Here is a 21539-nt window from a genome sequence, read left to right as displayed (position 1 = left end):
TAGTTGACCAGTAGACGCGATGTCCTTGAACCTTTCTGTTGTTTGTGTAAACGATGATATATCTCTCACAACTATATCATTGGCAAGGTTTTAGTTCTTATGGGTATGTTCATATGGCCATGAACATCTCCTGGTTCTACAAGAGTTTGAGAGTACTATGTCCCAGTAGTCACCTCAAAGCAGCCCCATTTTACTCTCACATAGGTGACTTATGTTGCTAAGCTCACTGAAACACACGACGATCATTACAAGCATTGCTTAACCTATCTCACTTTTAATCACTATTTATACATAGAAACAGACTTGGGATAAGGACCCCTACAGTGAACTCTCAATGTCTATGCAAGTAGGTTGTCCTTTACTAAAAGTTTTGATCTTTTGGAGAGTGTTGAGGTTCCACATCATTTTCCCTTCCATTCCTTGCCATTGTGATTGGTGATTGATGAGTACTCATCACATCTAAATGTTTAGGTCCTTTTCACTTAGTTTTTGGTTGAATCTTAACTAAAATGTCATGCATTTCGAGTTAATTAGAATAGTTTTCATTATTTGTATTCATTTTGCATTTATGCATTTTTTAGTTTTTCATTATATTTTAAGTGTTTTCAAGTAATTAGAACTTAATAAGTGTTGTGTGAGTTTTTCATAGGTTGAATTATGCTTGAGTTGCAGGATAGAGCTTGAAAGAAGGTAAAACATAAAAGACAAAACAAGGAAAATTTAAGGGGAAAAGAATGACATGGGCGTGGCGGTGCTTAGGCTGGATGTGAGGGCCAATTTGGGCTCGATTTTGCCTCTTTCAATGCTTTTCGATTCTGTTTAGTCAAATATGAGATGTAGACTTAAAAAGACCCTATAAACACTTATAAATAACCTACTTTAAGCTAGATTAAAGAAAGAAGAGGTTATGTTAAGTTAGTATTGTTTATTACTAAGTTTTTCTAGTTTCATAGCTATTTAGAGTTTTGATTCTTTTCTTTTTATTTTGAGAGTGATAGTGTTGAAGATTTGCTTGTGGATTCAAGCAACTCTTGGATCATATTATTGAATAAACTCGTGCTTCAATCAAATAAGTTTCTTTACTCTTTTTCTTTGTTTTGATTATGTTCTTATTTGTGTTTGGTGTTGACTTGAATATTACTATGAACTAAGTGCTCTAAGTGGTGAAGGAATTGTAATTCAATGAATTAGTAATTGAAATAGATTAAAAATGGTTTTAGATTGTAACTAGATTAATTATTCAATTTGTTCTTCATAATTACTGGAGGAAAGTGTGACGAGATGTTAGCTTAACATTAGTGATCTAATTGAATAGCTACCCAACTTACTAATATATACACCAACTGTGAGGCTATTTATAAGATATACAGACTTAGGTAGTATGGAATCGATGATAGTGGCAATCAACGGTTTAGTTAATTCCTATAAGCTATACACCAATTTAGGAATTTAATAAACACTTGTAAGTTATACACCAACTAAAGATACTTACACCTTCATGACCAGCTTAATTATGAACTATAGATCCATTGATGATCAAAATAGATTATTAAATTCCAATAACTAAAAATTTCTTCAACACTAAATCTCTACAAATTTTCTTCAACAATTACTTTTGATGTACTTTTGTTGTTTTAATTAAATTTATTAGATTAGTTTAGTAAAAAATCATTTTCCTTAATTTAGTTAATCTTAGTTAGTTTTAGATTTAGTAATTAGTTTGTAACACTCATAACTCGTACCCGTTGTTAGAACAGGGTTTAGGAGTATTACCGAAACATTCAGAACATTTTACAAAGAATTCATGTAAGTTACTATTCATTTATCGAGATCATTCATAACGTCCCTTGATTGGGCCTTCGAGGCCCAATACGAGCATTAGAATCGAGTCAGGACTTAATCGAGAACTTTAAGAATTTTTCGCGACTTTTCAAAATTTTTCCAATGTGCAAGGCTCAAATGCTTATGTGGTCTAAGGGACACACCCGTGTGACCTTGGGATACGCCCGTGCTAGAGGCTGTGTTCGACCCTGTGTAACTCTCTGACTTGTCCACATGGTCATGCCACACGCCCGTGTGCTAGGCCGTGTGGTAAATTAATTCAATTCGAAATTAGGTACAGGTTTCACACGGCCAATACACACACACGCCTGTGTTCTAGGCCGTGTAGCACACACAGCTGAGGCACACATCCGTGCCTCTACTTGTGTGCTCAATTTTAAGCATTATGTTTCTCAAAATTGAGGTGCAGGAGACACACGGCCTAACCACATGCCCATGTTACCAGGCTATATATTACACACGGTCTAGACACATGCCCGTGTATCTGCCCGTGTGGACAAAATAAAGTCATTTCTAGCTTCATTTCTTACTCAAATTCACACTAATGACCTGCACTTAAACTCACATCCATAAACCAACCAATTCAAACATTCAAATTTAGCAAATTCCATCATACATCATGGCATAACATTTCATGCATACATGTCTACAATCATACCTTAGTTCAATCCATGTATTAAACATGATTTGATCAACTACTTAACATATATGTAGCTACCATAGCTTGACATTACAAGTATATTTAAACAAACCATTACTAGTCATTCCAATGGCTAGATTACAAGCATCATTTACATTTACATGCCAATATGGCCAATATATCCTATACATGCCATTACAACCATAATTAGTTTACCATATTGTACCGACATGCGCCGATGGATAGTATGAGTGATCTCCGCCAAGCTTCCTATCCAACGAGCTTCCGATTTACTCTAAAACAAAGAAATAAAACTAAGTAAGCATAAAATGCTTAGTAAGTTTGTATAACGTGGTACTTAACTTACCATTCATTCTATTTTGAGATAACTATGTAAGGCATATTTAATCAATTTGACCTCAAGCCCTACACACATCCTCATTGCCCTTGTTAGTCAAATATTCCATAAAGACATCAGAACATATATGGGCTCAACAACAATCAAGTTTCCAAGAACATATGTTTTCCACAACATGTATTCATTCAATATGCGTAATTCATCTCTTTATTACAAGTATAATTTCATACTAGTTCATTTCGAGTTCAAATCATTTCATATCAGAATTTTACTCATATTACTCGGAATATCAAAGTAACAATTAGTACACTCAAGGTGTATAAATCTATAATCACGGATGTACATACTCATCAAATAAATTCCATGTACAATATTGTTATTTCATATTCCCATATATCAATTATCACGTATCATCATTTTCATATATTTCAGGCCAATATGTGTAATAACTCATTTATTGTTCATATCTTCTCATGTCAAGAACTTTTACCCGTTGAATTTATCTGAAATATCGATGGATACACAGATAGTACACTCGTGGTGTACAAATCAGGATTCGCCAATTCATATTCAATGGTACCCATAGGGTATTATTTTAAGGAGTACACTCTCGAGCCACACATGTATACAATAGGATTACCAGTCCATGCTAAATCCTTTTTATGGCATATGCTCTAAGGAGCTTGATCTAGATTACCCGGCCGGGCTAAATCCAATCCATAACATATGCTCGATAGGACTTATATCAGGATTACCCATTCGAGCTAAATCCTTTCTGTAATGAGGTTAATAGGATTACTCGTCCAAGCTAAATCCCGTAAGCAACAAATGCAGGACCTCATTCATTTCAGGAAATCACATATCCATCGAATTTTCATTTTATTCAACCGAGATTTAAACACTTTTCTCAAGAATTATTGGAAATGTGATTATTTCATACATCCACAACATTCATCTAATTCAAGTAAACACATTCCACATTCATTTTAAGCATATAAGTAGCATTCTCATCGTTTATCCGTTATCATCTATCAGGCATTATCATTTAATTAAAACATTTTTATTTATCCGGCTTGATCTGATATGTAATTATTTCACATATTTATGACATTTATACAATTTACATAAACACAATCAATGCAAGCATGTAAATAAACACAATTTAGTTACACAAACTTACCTCGACAAATGTTCATGTACAAACATCTACTAATCCGACATTTTTCTCGTTCTAACTCTGAATTGGTCTATCCAAATCTATACAAGTAAATTTAATATTAATTTATCATATTTCACATTCAAGTAGACTTAATTTTCATCCTAGGAAAAATTACCATTTTGCCCCTAACTTTTCGATAAATTTTCATTTTGTCCCTAGGCTTGTAAAATGAAACTTGTGCAAATTACTCCCTATTCCAAGCCTAACCAAAGCCCCATTACAAATTTTACAGCACATGTATTTATAAAATTTCGGAATTTTTCATCAAATGTTACAACTTTTCATTTTAATCCCTAAATCATATTTTCATCAAAAATCACTTTGTAAAAGTTGTTTATCTATCAATAATCTTTCATTTTCTACCATAAATTTCTAATTTCCAGCATATATATTCATGACCCATTTTTCATACCTTGATAACTTTTCAAATCAATCCCTCAAATAGATAGATTAGACTATCCCGGTTTCAAAAATATAAAAATTACTAAAAACGGGGCTTGATTACTTATCCAAATAAGCTTACTAAGTCTTCTTCCTCTCTCCTAGGGTTTCTAGGGAAATATTTGGGGAAGATGATATGAAATTGTTTTCTTTTTCATTTAATTAATTTGTCATTTAATAACTTTTCTTCTTTTCAATTTAGTCCTTAGCCTTTTTTTTTTATTTTTACATGGATGAATCATACCAAAATATCTATATACTTTCATTAATGGTCTAATTACCATATAAGGACCTTAATTTTTGAATTCCATGGCTATTTAATCCTTATAGCTACTAGAATTCAACTTTCACATTTTATGCGATTTAGTCATTCTCATAATTAAGCACATAATTGGTAAAGTTTTCTTATCAAAAATTTCACATGACATTTCTATCATATTAAAAACCATAAAATAAAACAAAAATAAATTTTTTTCGGCTCAGATTTATGGTTCCGAGACTACTGTTCTGATTTCACCAAAATTGGGCTGATACATAGTTGATTTAATTAATTAAGTTGTGTTAGTTGTGTTAGTTATTTGTTTAGTCAATTTGATTTCAATCTATCTACGGTTTAAATCTCGAAATACTTCATGCAACAAAATTATTTTGTTGTAATTTATTACTTAACAGTGATATCGTATATTTACCTGTAATTGACAAAAATGGTAACATTCTGGTGCGTTAAAACCATGTCTTATTTTGTTATTATTTTCATCACCATCTTTCGCAACACTAAATTTTTAGCGTCTTTGTTGAGTGTAGTTTTAATTTTTAACATTTTGATAAATTTACTCTTAAAGGTAAGATTTATTAGAAAATAACTTAAATTTTCAGAGCTAGCAATTTTTTTACAAAAAGTAAAGATTTAAGTGACAAACAATTTTGTCACAATAATTTTATGGGAAAGGATTGTATGAAACAGTGGCGTCACATCATCTGTATCCATTTTTAATAGTTTTATGCCACATCAGTACTCTTATCTTGAATTTTAGGATTTTATCCTAAAAAAAATCAAATCCAAATTAAAATACTAAAATTCAGGATAAAATCTTGAAATTTAGGATAAGAATATTGATGTAGCATAAAACTATTGGAAAGGGATACAGATGATGTGACGCCACTGTTTCATACATTCCTTTCTCTAATTTTATAATAGTGATCACTGTGTAAGATTGCACTATTGTATTATTTCCGGCCTAAAGAAATTTGGCCAACTATATTGGTGATTGAAAACAGGGCAGTCTAAAGATATATATAATATAAGAAATTTTAGAAGATCTAATAAAGCTTATATTTGCTTCAATGATCACTGGTCATAGCTCTCAACACTATATTAAACATAAGCTAGACTTTCTGGGATCAAACTAAGCACAAAAGTTATACTTGAAGCTCCAAAATCCTTTTAAGATTTAATACACTTAAAGTAGGTTACGCCATAGGTTGTTGACAAGCCACAATACACCAAACTGCACTTTAATGATGAACCAAATCAAGAATCTGGCTCTCAATCAGAAGCCAGGACCGAGTAGAGATCCATTCCTCCAATCTGAGGAATAGCCATACATAGATAGGAGTCATACCATGATGGACAATGAACAACACATGAACTCTGAGATAACTGGCAGTATGGAAGAAACACAGGAGAAAATGAGGCTAATTTTTTTTTGTATTTATCGGTTCTCATTAAATTCCAGCAGGCAAGTAATATTTAATAATAATTGTTACAATTGCAGTAACTTTAATAAGTCCTGTGGAAAATAGAATTGAAGATATCCAATTCATGAGGAGCAAGTGCTAACCCAAATTCAATACTACCTTCCTCCTCTCTACTCTCTGCAATAGAAAACAGAGAAAGAGATCCCAACGACCCAATGTTGGCAACCTCCGTCTTTCTAGGCCTTCCCCACCCAAAATCTATCTTATATAATTCGAATTTTGGTGATGCTGAAACCATGATAGGAGGGTGTCTACTTTTGAATATTTCCCTTCTTTCTGCCCCTTTCAGTGGTCCTTTGTACGTTTCCATAACTTCTCTTCCAATGGCTTTGCCTGCCACGACAATTCCAGTTTCTCCAATCAGCGCACTTCTCTTAACTGCTACGGTGCGTGCTATAGTACAGTTCCCAAAGTATGTGGCAGGTAATTTTAAGTGGCCTCTGCAATCTACTGCAAATAGGAAATAAGAAAGCTCATCGGAGTAATCAGCTGATGAGATTTGTTGTGTTACCGTTGTTTCTTGTAATTTTGTCAAACAAACCCACATGTAAGCACATGTTACTACGAATGTTGAAATACTTACAGGCTCGGACCCGTTGTCTTCCACGCAACCTTTTTTTATCAAATCTTTCAATAACTCAACTTGAGACCGTTTGATAGTACAAGTGATTCGAAGCTTTTTGATGGGATTGTTAGATAAATCCTCGAAATTCCACTTCCGCTTCATGAAAAGAGATGCTAGTCCTAAAGGGTCTTCAATCAAATCCCTACTGCTGAAATCGGGTAAGGGATTGTTGAGACAAGTCAAATCCCCTTGAGACTGCTGAATGGATGCCCATGATTTCATAAAATGAGCAAGTGTTCTACCGTCACCCGCAACATGGCAAAAGCCAACTCCAATTGAAATGCCTTGGTTCGGAAATAGAGTGACTTGAATGGCCATAAGGGGCATCTTTTGTATGCAACCACTCGACGTCTTACTTGCAATCGCAGGCAGTAACTTGGGGAGAAGAAGTTGAAATTCTTGAAAATGTCTGGCGTGATCGCCTGCGAGATGGCTAAAATCAGCTGTGGATTCATTGACGAAAAACGAAACAGAATCACCCTGTGTATAGAGAATATAAGGGATTTGAGGAGGCGCAGGGAACACAAGATTACCGGCGAAAGGAAAGAAACGTTGAAGAGTGAGGGAGAGAGATGTTTTGAGAGAGGGGAGAGTGGTTTGCATTAAATACGAGGTAGGGTGCGGGAATTCATAGAAAAATAGGCGTTGGAAGGGAGAGGAACCAAGGAACTGAATGTCGAAGAAGGTGAGAGGGAGAGAGGTTGTGGGAACTGAACCTGGTGGTGGAGATACATCTTCCACCATCTTCGTACATCTCTCTGCTAGGGTTGCCATTGCTTGGAGTAGTGTTAGGAATTGTTTTCCCTTTCAATCAAAAAGATCTATGTCGTATAGTTTAGGGATCGAGTTTCGGACATAGATTTTGGGTTTTTGAAGACTTTAGATCCAGGTTCATGATTTATAATAAATAAAAAATTTATTAAAATTATACATCAATTAAAAAAATTGTTAAAATATTATTAAATAATTAAAAAATAATGATAGTAATAATTCATAAAATAATTTGTACAGCCTTGACAGCCAAAGTATAACATGGATGGCTTTTTTCTTTTACATAATTAGTTGAAAAGGATCACATCCAATCAAAGTGTTTAGGTTTCTGTGGCATGAGTAATCCTTTATGCTATACTAATTATGTAAAAAAAAAGTTTATTTAAGATATGTTGATTGAAATGGTAATTTTCAAGTTTTAGATTATATATTTTTTCAGGTACGCATTTTATAAGTTTTATATAAAAGGATAACAGTCGGATACCCCGATTTATCTAACAATCAAAATAACAGTTGTTAAATATTTTAAGTTGTCGTATTTAAGTCGGATACCCCGATTAACTAACTACGCCACACATTGTACCGGACAGTAATTCCTTTCCTGGTCTTATGAAACTATTGTGAATTAGAACTTTAGAAAAAATCCAAGCGTTTAACTGCTTTATGGAATATGAGGATTTTATTATACCAAAATTATATAATTTTGATATTTTTAAACCATTAAACCCACAACATGGGTTTAATATGTAGAACTTTGTTTAGACCTTTTTTCTTTTTTTTTTGTTTTTTTTTTACAATCTATCTCAAATAGTTAAAGAAATTGAATTTATGTCATTTTATATTGACAATTATATCGATACCAACTGGGCTAAGACACACTCAAATATTAAAGAAAATGAATATACCAATATTATATTTGTTATGAATATTACAAATAACATCTAAATTTCTTATAATAAAATACAAGTTAATTTTTAAATAACATAAGCAAAATTCAACATGTAAAAGTTTTATATGAATTAAAAGTTTATTAAATAAAAAATAAAATGGTATTAAGTAAAAAAATTAAAATAAGCATAAAATTATTTAATATTATAAAAGAAAAATACTTGAACACATGCATTAAAAAATAAAATAAAATAATTAACAAATTCATAAAATTAGAGCAATGATTGGGATAAACACCAACTCTAACTGTCTTACTCTTTGCTACGGAGATAATATTTTTTTAGCCTAGTCTTTTTATTAATTCTAGCTCAAGCATCAGAGAGAGATCTCAAGTCAAGCTCATCACATTTGATATTTTCAACTTCATTAATTGAATAAATGAAACAACAAAGTGGAAGATACTTTTGAAAGTCTTTTTGGATAAAAAAAATCTTTAAAATCTTTTTATATTTACTTTTTATTTTTTTCTTAAAAATTTTATATTTACTTTTTTGAGAATATTAAGATTTTTAAATTTTCTTATAATTTTTATAATTAGGACTAAAATGATAAATTTTGTAAATATTGGGAGCTAAATTTATTTTTAGATTTAAAATCAAATTAATAGATTGTGCAAATATTAGAGGCCTAAATTTATTATTAGACCAATAAAACAAAGCCACGTTAGACTTCCATTAGGCAATTAACAATTGTTAGGCAACTAATGGAAGAGTGATTGAAATAGTTAATTTTGAAAAGTTAAATGACTAAATTGAAAAAAATTAATAGTTGGGTAACCAAAATAGAACAAACTAAATAGTTAGGTGACTATTCTTGTAGTTTAACCTGTTGGATCTGGTATCCTAAGTGTAGTATTTTCATCTAAGAACACTTGTAACTTTTAGAACATATTATTTAATAAAATTATTCATGAATTACATTAATACTTTATATTATTATCCTCAAATAACTTTTGCACACAAAGCAAATGGAAAGAGATGTTACTCACTAGTTGTCTAATACCTATAAATATGGTTAAAATATGCTCCAAGTTCTCATGCTCTTTTTAAATTTAGAATTTAATATTTTTACTTTTATTTTCAAGAATTTAAACCTATACTTTTTAGATTTCAAAACTCAAGTCTAATTGTTAATACCACCTCAAAATTCTTCTATCAAATTCGCTAGTATGACTGTTTGAAATTAAAAGAATATTCACTTTGTAGCTATATAATAAAAAAATAATATTATAATAAAATTAAATTTAAAAGAAAAATTTTAATAGTATTAACAATTGGACTTACATTTTTTAATTTGAAAAGTAGATAATTGAATTACTTGAAATAAAAGTAGGAGGACTAAATTTCAAATGGACAAGGAGTAGGAGGACTTACAGCAAATTTAACCTCTCTATATATATGTTTCCTGCATGCAATGGCCGGTCTCCGCCAGTGACTGCAATTTGAATCAAGAGAATGCAGTAAACCTAATCGCATTATTCTTCTAACTCTTTTTGAAGTACAAGGAAATGCTTAGAAGAAAACCTTCCAAAATCGAAGTCAAGCTCGAGGACAAGCAAGAACTCGAAGATTCCCGCAAACCCTCTCCTCCTCCTCCCTCAACCGCCAACGCCACCTCTTCTTCCTCCCTTCTTCACCTCCTCGATCGCTCCCACCCTAACCCCTCTTCCAAACTTCAACGCATCGGCCTTTCCCCCTAATGGAAGTCGAAATCAAACTCCGCCTCCAGGACGCCTCCGCCCACCGTCAATTAACCTCCATCCTTTCTCCTTTCCACTCCAAAACCCTCCATCAAGAAAACCTCTTCTTCGACACCCCAGCCAATACCCTTTCCTCTCAACTTTCCGTTCTTCGCCTCCGCTTCCTCAACAAGGACGCCCGCTGCATCGTTTCCCTCAAATCCAAACCTACTCTGGTAGATGGTGTCAGCCGCGTGGCGGAAGATGAGGAGGAACTAGATCCGTGTTCTGCACGCGCTTGCGTGGAGGACCCGGCGAGGTTGGGGAAGATTGAGTCGAGGATTTTGAAGAGGGTTAAAGAGGAATTTGGGGTTGGGGAAGAAGTGGGATTTGTTTGTTTAGGTGGGTTTGAGAATAAACGAGAGGTTTTTAATTGGAAAAATCTGAAGCTGGAAGTGGATGAGACTAAGTATGGTTTTGGGATATGTTATGAGCTGGAATGTGAAAGTGAGGATCCTGATGGCGTTAAGAAATTGCTTGAGGAGTTCTTGAAGGAAAATGGGATTGGTTATTCCTACTCTAAGAGGACAAAGTTTGCTGTTTTTAGGTCTGGGAAATTGCCTTAGCGAAGTGAGTTTTAGGTTAGTTTCTTGCACGGACAGTTAAAAAAAATTAAAAAGTTTATTTTTGCTTGTTTAAATTGGTCTTCAGTTTATTCTTGCTCCTTATATGGATGAAATGAAGGCTGCTTATCATTTTGGGTATTTGGTGATGTTAATTTGTTTGTTTTGTGGTTTCCTGATTATGTTTTGCTTAAATTGCTATGCTGATTTGATTTTATTAAAGTGCCAATAATCTTTTGAAAAAGAAAATATATGAATGCATTGCTTATTCTTCCATATTCACTGTAGTAGCAATTATGTGGAAAAGAGAGAAAACAAGATAACTCCTTTGACAAGTATCAAAACAAGGATACTTTTACTCCTTTGCTAGTAGAAATCATGCAAATCTACATTTGTACTTTCAGGACTCCAAAGCTCATCCATAATGGGACATGAATAGCTGGCTTAAGCTCATTAATGTCTTAAGGAATAATGACTTAGTTCATCAATCTTCGCCTCTTGCAAAGGCTTTTTCTTTTTAATCAAGAAACTATGCAGTGACGCCTTAGACTTACTGCTTTCCTTAGGAGCTTTGTCCTAATGAACCTGTGTGATTTCTCTCTGTTCTTTCTGTGTAAAGATTTGCAGTGAGGACAAGTTTAATGGTTGATGTTAATCACTTGACCCTTAACATGATGATAAGGGAATGATCTTGAATGGTTCTTTCTTTTCTGTCTGTCCAGATTTGCAGTGAGGACAAGTTGAGTGGTTGATAATTGTTCCACTGTCCTTGATGAGAAAGGGGTGATCTTGAATTGTTTTCTTTGTAGGCAGTCTAAAACAGTATAGGGGTTAGAAGATAAATAAAGCTTGTATGCTGTATTAATTGAAATGTAATGCGTGCATCATAATAGTGTTTTTGAGTCACTGAGTTGATCTGATAATGTGCTATTTTCATTTGTAGGATGTCCTGCAGTATGATTATCCGCATTGTTCCTTACATACAAGCAATGGTAGAGAAGCAAGGTTTATCATCTTCCTTGCAAAAATAAATGTCAACTTTCACGTAACGCAATTCCGAGACCTTGCATAACATGATTATTATTGCTAGTTATTACTCTTTCGACAAACAGTCAAAGAAGTCTTGTCTCTGTCTTAGTGGCTGTTTCCTATGAATTTCATTTGATTGTGTTTCAGAATTTTGTGTATGCTACGGCTTCTTTTCTCCCATAGCTGCCTCTGATTTGTCTCCAACTTACAGTCTCAAGCTCTAATTACCCATACTACGGTGGGGTGCTTTGAAAGCAAAATTTTGTTAGAATTTCCAAATGACCTATGTATGGGTGGAATATTAGGTCGTGATAATCATACATCACCTATCAAATACGAATGGTTAAAGAGCATGGCTTACAGCTAGCATTTAGTCCTTCAGGCCAACCACCTATGACATTTGTACGTAAGAACATGACAGATGCAACAATTTAGGTTCATTCGGAACAAAGGATGGCAACTCTCCTACTCCATGCAAATCACAAACAGCTTGAATCCTCCCTGTCTAATGGCGTGTGATTAGGTTCATTTCCTCTTCTTAGAAGGTGGCTCATTAACCTCTTCATCTTCCTCTTCTTCGTCCTCTTCTTCATCCTCAACATACCCATCATCATTCTCATCGACATCCTCCTCTTCACCACTCCCTCCATCCCCATTGGCTTCAGGGTCATCCTTGGGATCCCCTTCCTCACCTGAGAAATCCTCATCAGCTCCATCCTCTTTTTCATCTGCATTATCATCCTCTATATCTTCATCATTATCCCATGTATCACTGACATCTTTGTTTCCTAGACCAGGATGTTTCCATTTTAGAAGTTCATCAAATGGAAACCTGAAAAAAGTCAATTCCACCAACCTGTCAGATTTCCTCTGTAAATTAAAGCTGAAAAAGAAAAAGAATCTCCTTACCTCTCATCTATTGCAGTCAAATTAAGTGGTGAATTCATAGCATTAACCACTGATCTTGTCTACAACAATAATCTTATATATGGTTAGAAAGGATCTAAGCCAACTACATACACTAAATAAATTAACACTGTTAACATAAGTAAGATCAAAGAATATTAACACTCTTTAACATAATTAAGATCAAGGAAACAAGTGGAAGAAAGAGTGGACTACAGACGGGGAGGACAAGAGTGGAAAGAAATTGTTGCAAGTGACTTCAAAGAGGGGTGTAACTGAGACTTCGTGCACTTATGTCAAAATATATACTTTGCCCCACATCAATAGCAGAGTCTTCTCTTTTTTTCTGCCATTGCAGCTGGTGTAAGTTATTTAGCAGACAAGGGGGTGAAGTGGTTTAAGGTGGTATAGGAGGCTGACTAGCAAAAGGCAAAGCTAGTAAAGGGCTAGGGGGCAGCTTAGTTGTTAGTAAAGGGGTTGTATGTGAAGGTTTACGTGCCCAACTAGGAGAATGGGTGCTAGAAGTAGGCCAAGGAAGCTTAGGTGCTAGGGAGGGAATCGTTTTCTTAAGGGTAGGATACAAGAGGCGCTCACATGCATGGCTAAGTGTAAAATTTTAGTGAGAGTTTTGGGACGAAAAAGTTTTGAGAAGTTCAGCAACATCGGGCTTAAGGTTCTCAATGAAAACAATAAGAGCATAAGAATCCGAGAGTTGGAGTTCGTTGAGGATACCTAAGAAGTCTCCATAGTATTGGTCCATTGTTGCAGTCTGCTTCAAGCGCTCAAACTCTGCCATGGGGTCCTCAAACTCCATAAGTGCAAATTGAGCCTACAATGCTTCCAAATAACAATCCCAGGATAATTTCTTAATCCCTCCTTGGCTCTTGGCATAGTGATAATGCCACTGTAAAGCCCGACCTTCCAAATGCAGCATAATGACACAAAATTTGCTATGGTCAGAAACATTTTCTACTGCAAAATAATGTTCTAGCTTCAAATACCAATTCTTAAAATTATTCCCATTAAACCGAAGACAGTCTCATCGATAGGATCTGGTTGCTCCCGATTCCCAACTACCCGATTGCAAGGGTTTAATGGGTAGCAAAGGGGCATTGCCCCGATCCCCTGCAATTGAACTAGATTGTGGTGAAGAATCTAGTAGGCCTTTTTGGCTCATCATCTACATAAGAAACTTCTGATTGGCTTGTAACTGATCAAAACGACCATCCAACTTTTGGTCCAAGTGCTTCATGTCAGCTTGTGTCTTTGTAACACCCTAACCCGAGTAAACTCGAGTATGAATGTTACATTTTACACTAAACACTCATTTACAATTCCAAATACGTATAAATTGGACTTTTATTAATGATTCCAAGTTCTCATTACACTTTAAAGGGCATAATGAAACTATTAATAAAGTTTAATTGCTTATAAAAGTTTTTTCAGTCTCTTTTAATCCAATTAAAAGTTTTTAACGATAGTTTCATATGTCTTTAGACCGAGGCCTAAATGTAGAAATTTAGTTTCAAAGTTTCCTATTTCGAGATAAATGAGTATAGGTCTCGAGCAAAAGAGCTATTGTCCTAAGACAAAGTATAATATGTCTCGAGAAATTGCATTGTTTTTGTAGATTTTTAGCTTCGAAGTTTTTATGTCTCAAGACCCAGTTTGCATGTCTCGAGACCTAAGACAGGGGACCTAAAATTTTTGCTTTCAAACACTTCTAAACCATACCAAATTTGTTCAAAATTAGTCCAAACATTATGTGAAACTCTTAAACTATGTAATATCTCATATTTGCCCATTCAAAACACCAAATATGACAAGTATAAGTGCAACTAAGCACCTTCTTACTCTATTGTTTCACCTATATATATTGATCTGTCGTGATTTTCACTATTATTTATATCCCTTTTTCACGAAATTTAAGCTTGTTGAATAGCTAAATCAAATCATTTTAGTATTAATTTATGTTTTTACAGTTGAAGTAGTAATTTATGCTTTTTAATAGTTTTTATGACATTTTGATACTTAAATAAGGTTATGTGGTTATGTAGGGTGATTTGGGAGCTAAAGATGCAACTTCAAGCTGAAATTGCTGCCAAAGTCGCAACGACGAAGTATGAAAGTTGTGACATCAAAGACTGACTTGAAAATAGCATCGGGGACAAAACTAGAGTGAATGTCGCGACATCGGGCTATGAAAGTCGCAACATTGAAGATCAAAGCAATGGAAGGCTACAAACTGTAAGGGATGTCACGACGAGCAAGGTGCTCCACATTGTGACGATTCCACAAACACAAAAACTGCATTTTCGAGGGGCAGTTTAGGGTCTTGTTCGGGTTTGAAGTCCTAATTGTTGTATTAATTAGAGAGGCATCTTAGTATTTTGATTTTAGCTTATATAACTGTGTAATCGAAATTAAGGGGTAATTCAAACTTGATCAGATTTTGATACTTTCGATTTCGCTTTTTCGTTATTCTTTAGTTTAGTTTTCTTTTATGTTTTCTTAAGTGGAATTCTTCTATTCTGAAGTTAGACGATTGCAAGTGGAGATTGTTCTAGACGTGTGTTGTTACATTGAGTAAATCTATAAGCACTCTCTTCTTTATTCTATTTATTTATATCTTTATCGTTAATTCAATTTAATTGATTGTTTGTATAAATAGTAGAATAAACTTGCACTTTTTACTTATCTTGCATGAACCAACTACTGAAGTGGTTAATTAATTAAGTAAATAATTATCTAAATTTGGGTATTTGTTCAAGTTTGCTAAATAACTTAGTATACTAGGATTGATGACCCTAGTAGAATATCTAAATAGGTGAGATCAAAAGGGTATCCTGTTGAGTAAGCAATTAGTGAACTTGTGCTAAGTGGTGAGACTAAAAGGATATCCGTCTAGGTGATACCAAAAGGGTATCTTAGGTAGTAACTCTTAGTAAATATGAGATCGAAAGGTTATTCTTAATTAAGAGTGGTAAATCACTCAGTTAAGGGCAATTAGTGGCTTAGTTGACAATTAGTAATTCGATCAATTCTAGACTAAGTAGCTCGCACCGTTGAAACTAGGAATAGGAAGTTCCGATAGTTTATTTTAGATTTAGTTTAATTTCTTTAGTTTTATTATCATCTTAAATTAGAATTTACACTACTAGTCCGTGACTCAATTAGATTAAGAATTGTTTCTAATAATTAATTTAATAATAGTTTTCACCAACTTAGCAAACCTGTAAGTACAATCCTCAAAATACTTCCCAATGTTTTGTTCTAAATTAATATATAATTTAAGGTTTAATATTTAAGTAATATATGATTTAAATTTTATTATTTTTAGTTATAATTTTTATAATTAATTATTAATATAATTTTAAATTTTATTATAAATATACATATTTAAAATATAAGCCTAAACCCTAAATTTTAAAGTTTTTTTTTATAAGAAATTACAATCACAACCCAATCAAAGTAAAAGTACAAATACATATATGAGTAAATTACTTAGTGTAGAACCAAGCTATTATATCACAAATAAATTAAAAACTAGAATAAAGAATCAAACTATTATAGCTTTAACTTCATGCTAGAATAGTTCAGATTATGACTTAACTAGTTGAACTAAAACTCAATTCATAACAACAGTTCACGATGAGACTCAAAGATCTACACATTTTAATTATGTATAGTGATTTCAAACTTGAATATTGTGATAAGATTTCATTGAGAGAAAAAATAAACACTAAATTATAATAATAAATTCTAAACATTAAAATATTAAATAATAGACTCCAAATTTACATAAAATCTTAAACTTGTATTTGAAAAAGGTAATTATAAAGTTTTGCGTTAGATGGAGAGTTTTGGAGTGTCAATCAATGGTTTTTCATAAATATATGTATACTCATACGTCTCTTTCTATCCCAATTCCTACTTTCCAAACTAAAAATGTTATGAAGATTAGATTTTCATATCTGTTATTCCATATCTCTCTAACCTCTCAAATTTTCATTTTTTTTAACTTCAAAGAGAGTAGAAGCAACAAGCATAGAGGCACCTTTGCCTTTGGGAAAGAAGGAGCTGTTGCCTTTGCCTCTGGGAAAGAAGGTTCTTATCAGTTCACTAGTTAATTAGTTCTCTCTTTCATTTTAAACTAGTGTACCGGTCAGTTTTTAGTCTTATTAGTTGGTCCGATTCAATTTAAAAAATCATGATATATTTTAATCAAAATTTTAAATTGACAAATTTGGATGAAAAAAATTTTCAATTTCATTGATTGAGTTAAAATTTTTAAATAAAAGAAGTAAGTGCATGATATTTTAACTTTTTAAGTATACATTAAATCTCAAAATTTATCAAATTAGAAAGAGTAATAGCTAATAGCATATTGTAACATATTGATTATATATGCAAGTATGTGTTAATATATATATAAATAAAAAGTGATGTTTTACAATTTGTAACCTTGTTTATAGATAGTGAGAAACAACTTAAGTTGATGAGATTTGAGTAATCGCTTGAACAATAGCATATTGGGAGTGGTTGGTGGAATTCCCAATCTCAAGTACTTGAATGTAGCAACTAACAAGCTGAAAGGTTCCATAAATATTGGAGGTAGCTTTTCTTTTTTTTTTTTTTCGTTCAATCAAATTAAATTATTGATGAGTTATCAAATTTGGGTCTATGAAACTCTCCAAAGAACTAGAAGGTTTGCAGAATTTAGAGGAATTGGATTTCAGCTATAATGAGTTGCACGATTTCGTGGCTTCTAAAGGTATCAAATATTAGTATATGGTAGGGATATTAAAATGGTCGATTTGATTAATACTTGAACCGAATTGCTATTAATAGAATTATCCGAGATGTAAAAAATTTTAACTGTTAATCGAACTGGAATTTTTTTCAAATAAATTAACCGAACTGAAATATTTCGGTTAATCGAATTAACTGAAATTTATATGTTTTTGCTTTTTAGTTAAAATCAATATAAAAAATATATTGCTAATGTTTATTTTATTTTGTTTAATAGTTCAAAAAACTTGGAAGAAAATAACAAATAAGATATTAGAAACACTACAAAAGTATTAAAAGTTAACAACCACATACATAAGTCTTGAAAACAACAAATGTTTCGGTTAATTGGTTTATTCGGTTAATTATTTAGTTTTAAACTGAATAAATCGATAATTGAAATTCTAAAAAATCAACAACTGATATTCAACCGAACTAAATTCGACTACCGACCGATTAACCAAATTAAATCATTCAATCGGCTAATTTAGTTTTAACAAAATTGTGAACACCTTACTCTAACGTATTATTTCATTAATTTACATGTACAAGGTTATCCAAAACATTTGATTAAGTAGTTGTATTTGCTTGCTAATGCAGAAAGTTTGAGAAAGTTAAAGGTTGCTTATTTGGAAGGGGTTTTTCACAATGAAACTACATCGCTATTACAAGTGGTGGAGGCTTTCTCATCAGCTAAGACCCTGTTTTTGAACAACAATTACTTAACCAAGATTACTTCCTCTCAAGGTGAGTGAGGGTTTGATCATATGGCTACTGTTTAATTATATCCAATCATATAATATAATATTTTCTCTTATAAATTTTCCCTATTTTGCACAGAGTTGAATTTATCCTGCAATGTAGAAGAAATATCCATGGTCGATTCTCATCTCGCCCATAATATTCTTCAAAGCATTGGACAATTGACTTCTCTTAAAAGCTTGATTTTGTCAAACGGTTCACTGACCGGCCCCTTACCTCCTAAAGGTATAAATTAATTACGGTAAACTACACCATCAGTAACTAAATTATGAACAAGTTTTCGTTTTAGCTACTTAACTAACAAAAGGTACAATTTTGTTACTGAATTATTCAAAAGTTTTTATTAAGTCATTAGAATGTTAAAATCAATGTTATATGACTTTCTCTATTCGCACTGCATGCACTGATAAAAAAAATTCTCTTTTCCCTTCTCTTTTCTAGTTTAGTTTGTTCTTCTTTCTTATGAAATAATTTTAGATGTTACAAATTTGTAAACCAAAATTTAAACATTTTTTTCTCCGATCTTCAGCACTGATTGTCAAATCGGCTTGGATCTAAGGTATGTTCTTCTACTCGTCGATGGGTACTGATCCACCTATCGATCATCAAATCTTCGATTAGAGCTCGCTAGTGGGACTTTTTTTTCTAGAAAAACTTAACCACCCAGTGACTTAAATAATTTTTTTTAAATAATTCAGTGACTTAAATGAAAACTTTCAAATAGTTAAGTGACCAAAATAAAAATTTACCATTAATTTAGTGACTAATGGTATAATTTATCCAATGATTAATTAACATGTCAATATCTGATGCATTCATACACATCATCTAAAACTTTTAAAAGTAAATCTAATTACCATTCATTTCTGTATTTCATTCATAAAATTTTACAGGTTGCTGTGGTTTATGGAAGCTGGAAGAGTTAGATCTTAGTGGAAATGATCAATTCCTTCATGTTTCTATAACTTGACTTCTCTTGGTCTACTGGATATTTCAAGCAATCCTATTGAAGTTGCATCATCTTTCAAATAATTTGCAAACAACTCAAACCTGAAAGCCCTATTGATCGATCAAAACATTTTAGTGAGTGATCCTAGCTTTGAGCCTCAGACCCTAAACCCAGAGTTTCAACTAAAACTCTTGAGTATGTCAAACTGTAGAGCAAAGGGTCTTCCCAACTTCCTCCATTACCGAACTGGCTTGAGGTATCTTGACCTTTCACATAACAACTTGGGTGGACAAAATCCATCTTGGTTATTGCAGAACAATACAAGGTTACAACAGTTTCTCATGGAAGGTAATTCCTTCAAGGGTCATCTACAGTTACCAAAACATGTTAATGTTAACATGTTTCAAGTTGATATATCTGGGAATAAAATGCGAGGCCAAATTCCAATGAACATAGGCTCCATGTTTCCGCATCTACAGATCTTAAACTTGTCTAGGAATGTCTTTGAAGGTAATGTTCCTCCATGCCTAGGTGGTTTGAAGTCTTTATCTTCATTAGATCAATCATAGAATAATTTTTCTGGAGGAATACTGGAAGAATTAGCTAAGAGTGGCTCATTGTTGACTCTCAGACTTTCAAGTAATAACTTGAGTGGGAAAATACCACCTACAATGTTTACCTTAGATAAACTGCGACAGTTATATTTGGATGGCAATAACTTTGATGGAGAGATGCCACTGATAGATATCTCAACCCTTAGTTTTCCTGCTCTTAGTGATATAGATTTAAGTGATAACCATTTGTCTGTTGAGCTCCCAAAATGGATATGGAATGTGCCTAACTTTGAGGCATTGGATTTTTCCAACAATAATTTTTATGGTCACTTTCCTCTTGAATTCTGCAATTTGGGTTTGCTTAGATTTTTAGACCTTTCTCAGAACAATTTTTCTGGTTCTGTTCCATCGTGCATCAGTTCACTAGCCATAGAGCATCTTCACCTGAGCAGAAATAGACTAAGTGGTCCGCTGCCGCTTGCGCTTTACATCTCTTCGTTGGTGGCATTAGATCTTGGCCAAAACAACTTGACTGGGAAAATTCCATATTGGGTTGCCAATCTTTCGGCTTTGAGAATCCTTGTTTTGAGAGAAAATCACTTCAAGGGCGAAATTCCTAGTCAGATTTGCCAATTGAACTTGTTAAGTATCGTAGATCTTTCTCAAAACAAGCTTTCTGGTCATATTCCTTCCTGTTTGAGTACTTTAACTCTAATGCCAACAGACAAGTCTTTTCGGACTGCAAGCACTTCATATCTTCTTGATGCATCACAGGACTCTCAGTTTGTATTTCCAGGTTCAAGTTATCGATATCCCGGTAGCTATGTGGAGGAACAAGTATTGTTTACGACAAAGAAAGGATCGTACTCATATTCAGGCAACCTTCTTGAGTATATGTCTGGAATTGATTTATCTTGCAACATGCTAACAGGTCCAATTCCACCAGAACTAGGAAACATGAGTGAGCTCCATTCACTAAACTTGTCCCACAACAATTTGATTGGATTTATACCCTCATGGTTCTCAAAGCTTGAGCAAATTGAGAGTTTGGACCTTTCTCGGAACAAGTTAAGCGGCATAAAATGGAGTTGAACTCTCTGGCAGTTTTCAATGTGTCGTACAATAATTTGTCAGGTAGTATTCCGTATGATAAGGCTCAATTTGCCACGTTTGACGAAAGCAGCTACTTGGGAAATCCTTTTCTTTGTGGACCTCCAAAGCATGAAAATTGCAGTGGAACTGGTTTGGCCCCAACAGCACCAAATGCCTCTAGCATTGAAGAAGAAAGCGGTTTTATGGACAAGCATGCCTTCCTTGTGACCTTTTTGGCTTCTTACCCAATTGTGTTAACGACAATTGGTGTCGTCCTATACATAAATCCTTACTGCAACGAAGATGGTTTTATTTCATCGAGCAGTGCATCAACACTTGCCACAATTTCATTGTGGTCAATGTTCTCAGAAGAAGCTCCTAGCCCAATGCCTTGGTGGTTTCCTTTGTTTCTCATTGTTTAATTAGTGATATTTTCTAATGTTATGAAAGTTTGAACTGAATTTTGCAATAATTGATTGAGAAAACTAGTTTCATTTCCACATTCTTCCCAAAAAGCAATTCACAAATATATCAATTTATAATCATTGTTTTG

The 21539-nt window shown here is 33.3% G+C and overlaps 4 protein-coding genes across 7 annotated transcripts; 2 read left to right on the top strand and 2 right to left on the bottom strand.

The window, feature by feature from the left end:
- Window positions 1-6190: 6190 nt before the first annotated feature.
- Window positions 6191-8565, bottom strand: LOC107962569 (coumaroyl-CoA:anthocyanidin 3-O-glucoside-6''-O-coumaroyltransferase 1). Of its 2 annotated transcripts, XM_041115082.1 has the most exons (2): window positions 6842-8565; window positions 6519-6708 (listed from the first exon to the last, which is right to left on the bottom strand). In XM_041115082.1, exons 1-2 carry the CDS (start codon window positions 7655-7657, stop codon window positions 6706-6708), a joined length of 819 nt encoding a protein of 272 aa, XP_040971016.1. In that variant the 5' UTR covers window positions 7658-8565; the 3' UTR covers window positions 6519-6705. The 2 variants fall into 2 exon arrangements, with proteins under 2 accessions (XP_016754493.2, XP_040971016.1); XM_016899004.2 differs by having other exon boundaries at window positions 6191-8560.
- A 1424-nt stretch (window positions 8566-9989) lies between these two features.
- On the top strand, window positions 9990-12078 carry LOC107962570 (triphosphate tunnel metalloenzyme 3). Of its 3 annotated transcripts, none has more exons than XM_016899007.2 (2): window positions 9990-10910; window positions 11847-12078. In XM_016899007.2, exon 1 carries the CDS (start codon window positions 10301-10303, stop codon window positions 10904-10906), a length of 606 nt encoding a protein of 201 aa, XP_016754496.2. In that variant the 5' UTR covers window positions 9990-10300; the 3' UTR covers window positions 10907-10910; window positions 11847-12078. The 3 variants fall into 3 exon arrangements, with proteins under 3 accessions (XP_016754496.2, XP_016754494.2, XP_016754495.2); XM_016899005.2 differs by having other exon boundaries at window positions 9990-10921; XM_016899006.2 differs by having other exon boundaries at window positions 9990-10921; window positions 11626-12078.
- A 192-nt stretch (window positions 12079-12270) lies between these two features.
- Window positions 12271-13652, bottom strand: LOC107963252 (prothymosin alpha-B-like). The gene is made up of 2 exons (XM_041115362.1): window positions 13571-13652; window positions 12271-12843 (listed from the first exon to the last, which is right to left on the bottom strand). The coding sequence occupies exons 1-2, from the start codon at window positions 13650-13652 to the stop codon at window positions 12458-12460; spliced, it is 468 nt and encodes a 155-aa protein (XP_040971296.1). The 3' UTR covers window positions 12271-12457.
- Window positions 13653-19537: 5885 nt separating this feature from the next.
- On the top strand, window positions 19538-21408 carry LOC107963250 (receptor-like protein 15). The gene is made up of 3 exons (XM_016899814.1): window positions 19538-19850; window positions 19926-20939; window positions 21029-21408. The coding sequence occupies exons 1-3, from the start codon at window positions 19538-19540 to the stop codon at window positions 21406-21408; spliced, it is 1707 nt and encodes a 568-aa protein (XP_016755303.1).
- Window positions 21409-21539: the final 131 nt, after the last annotated feature.

Source organism: Gossypium hirsutum, chromosome A06 (assembly GCF_007990345.1).
Source record: "Gossypium hirsutum isolate 1008001.06 chromosome A06, Gossypium_hirsutum_v2.1, whole genome shotgun sequence".
Lineage (NCBI taxonomy): Eukaryota > Viridiplantae > Streptophyta > Magnoliopsida > Malvales > Malvaceae > Gossypium > Gossypium hirsutum.
This window is presented reverse-complemented; position numbering and strand designations above follow the sequence as displayed.

Coding starts and splice junctions, on each gene's coding strand:
- LOC107962569 (XM_016899004.2), bottom strand. CDS start 7,657: ATGGCAACCCTAGCAGAGAGATGTACGAAGATGGTGGAAGATGTATCT.
- LOC107963250 (XM_016899814.1), top strand. CDS start 19,538: ATGTCAAACTGTAGAGCAAAGGGTCTTCCCAACTTCCTCCATTACCGA. Junction 19,851..19,925: donor GTCTAGGAATGTCTTTGAAG/GTAATGTTCCTC, acceptor ATTTTTCTGGAG/GAATACTGGAAGAATTAGCT. Junction 20,940..21,028: donor AAAGCTTGAGCAAATTGAGA/GTTTGGACCTTT, acceptor ATAATTTGTCAG/GTAGTATTCCGTATGATAAG.
- LOC107963252 (XM_041115362.1), bottom strand. CDS start 13,652: ATGGAGTTTGAGGACCCCATGGCAGAGTTTGAGCGCTTGAAGCAGACT. Junction 12,844..13,570: donor ATACTATGGAGACTTCTTAG/GTATCCTCAACG, acceptor GCAATAGATGAG/AGGTAAGGAGATTCTTTTTC.
- LOC107962570 (XM_016899007.2), top strand. CDS start 10,301: ATGGAAGTCGAAATCAAACTCCGCCTCCAGGACGCCTCCGCCCACCGT.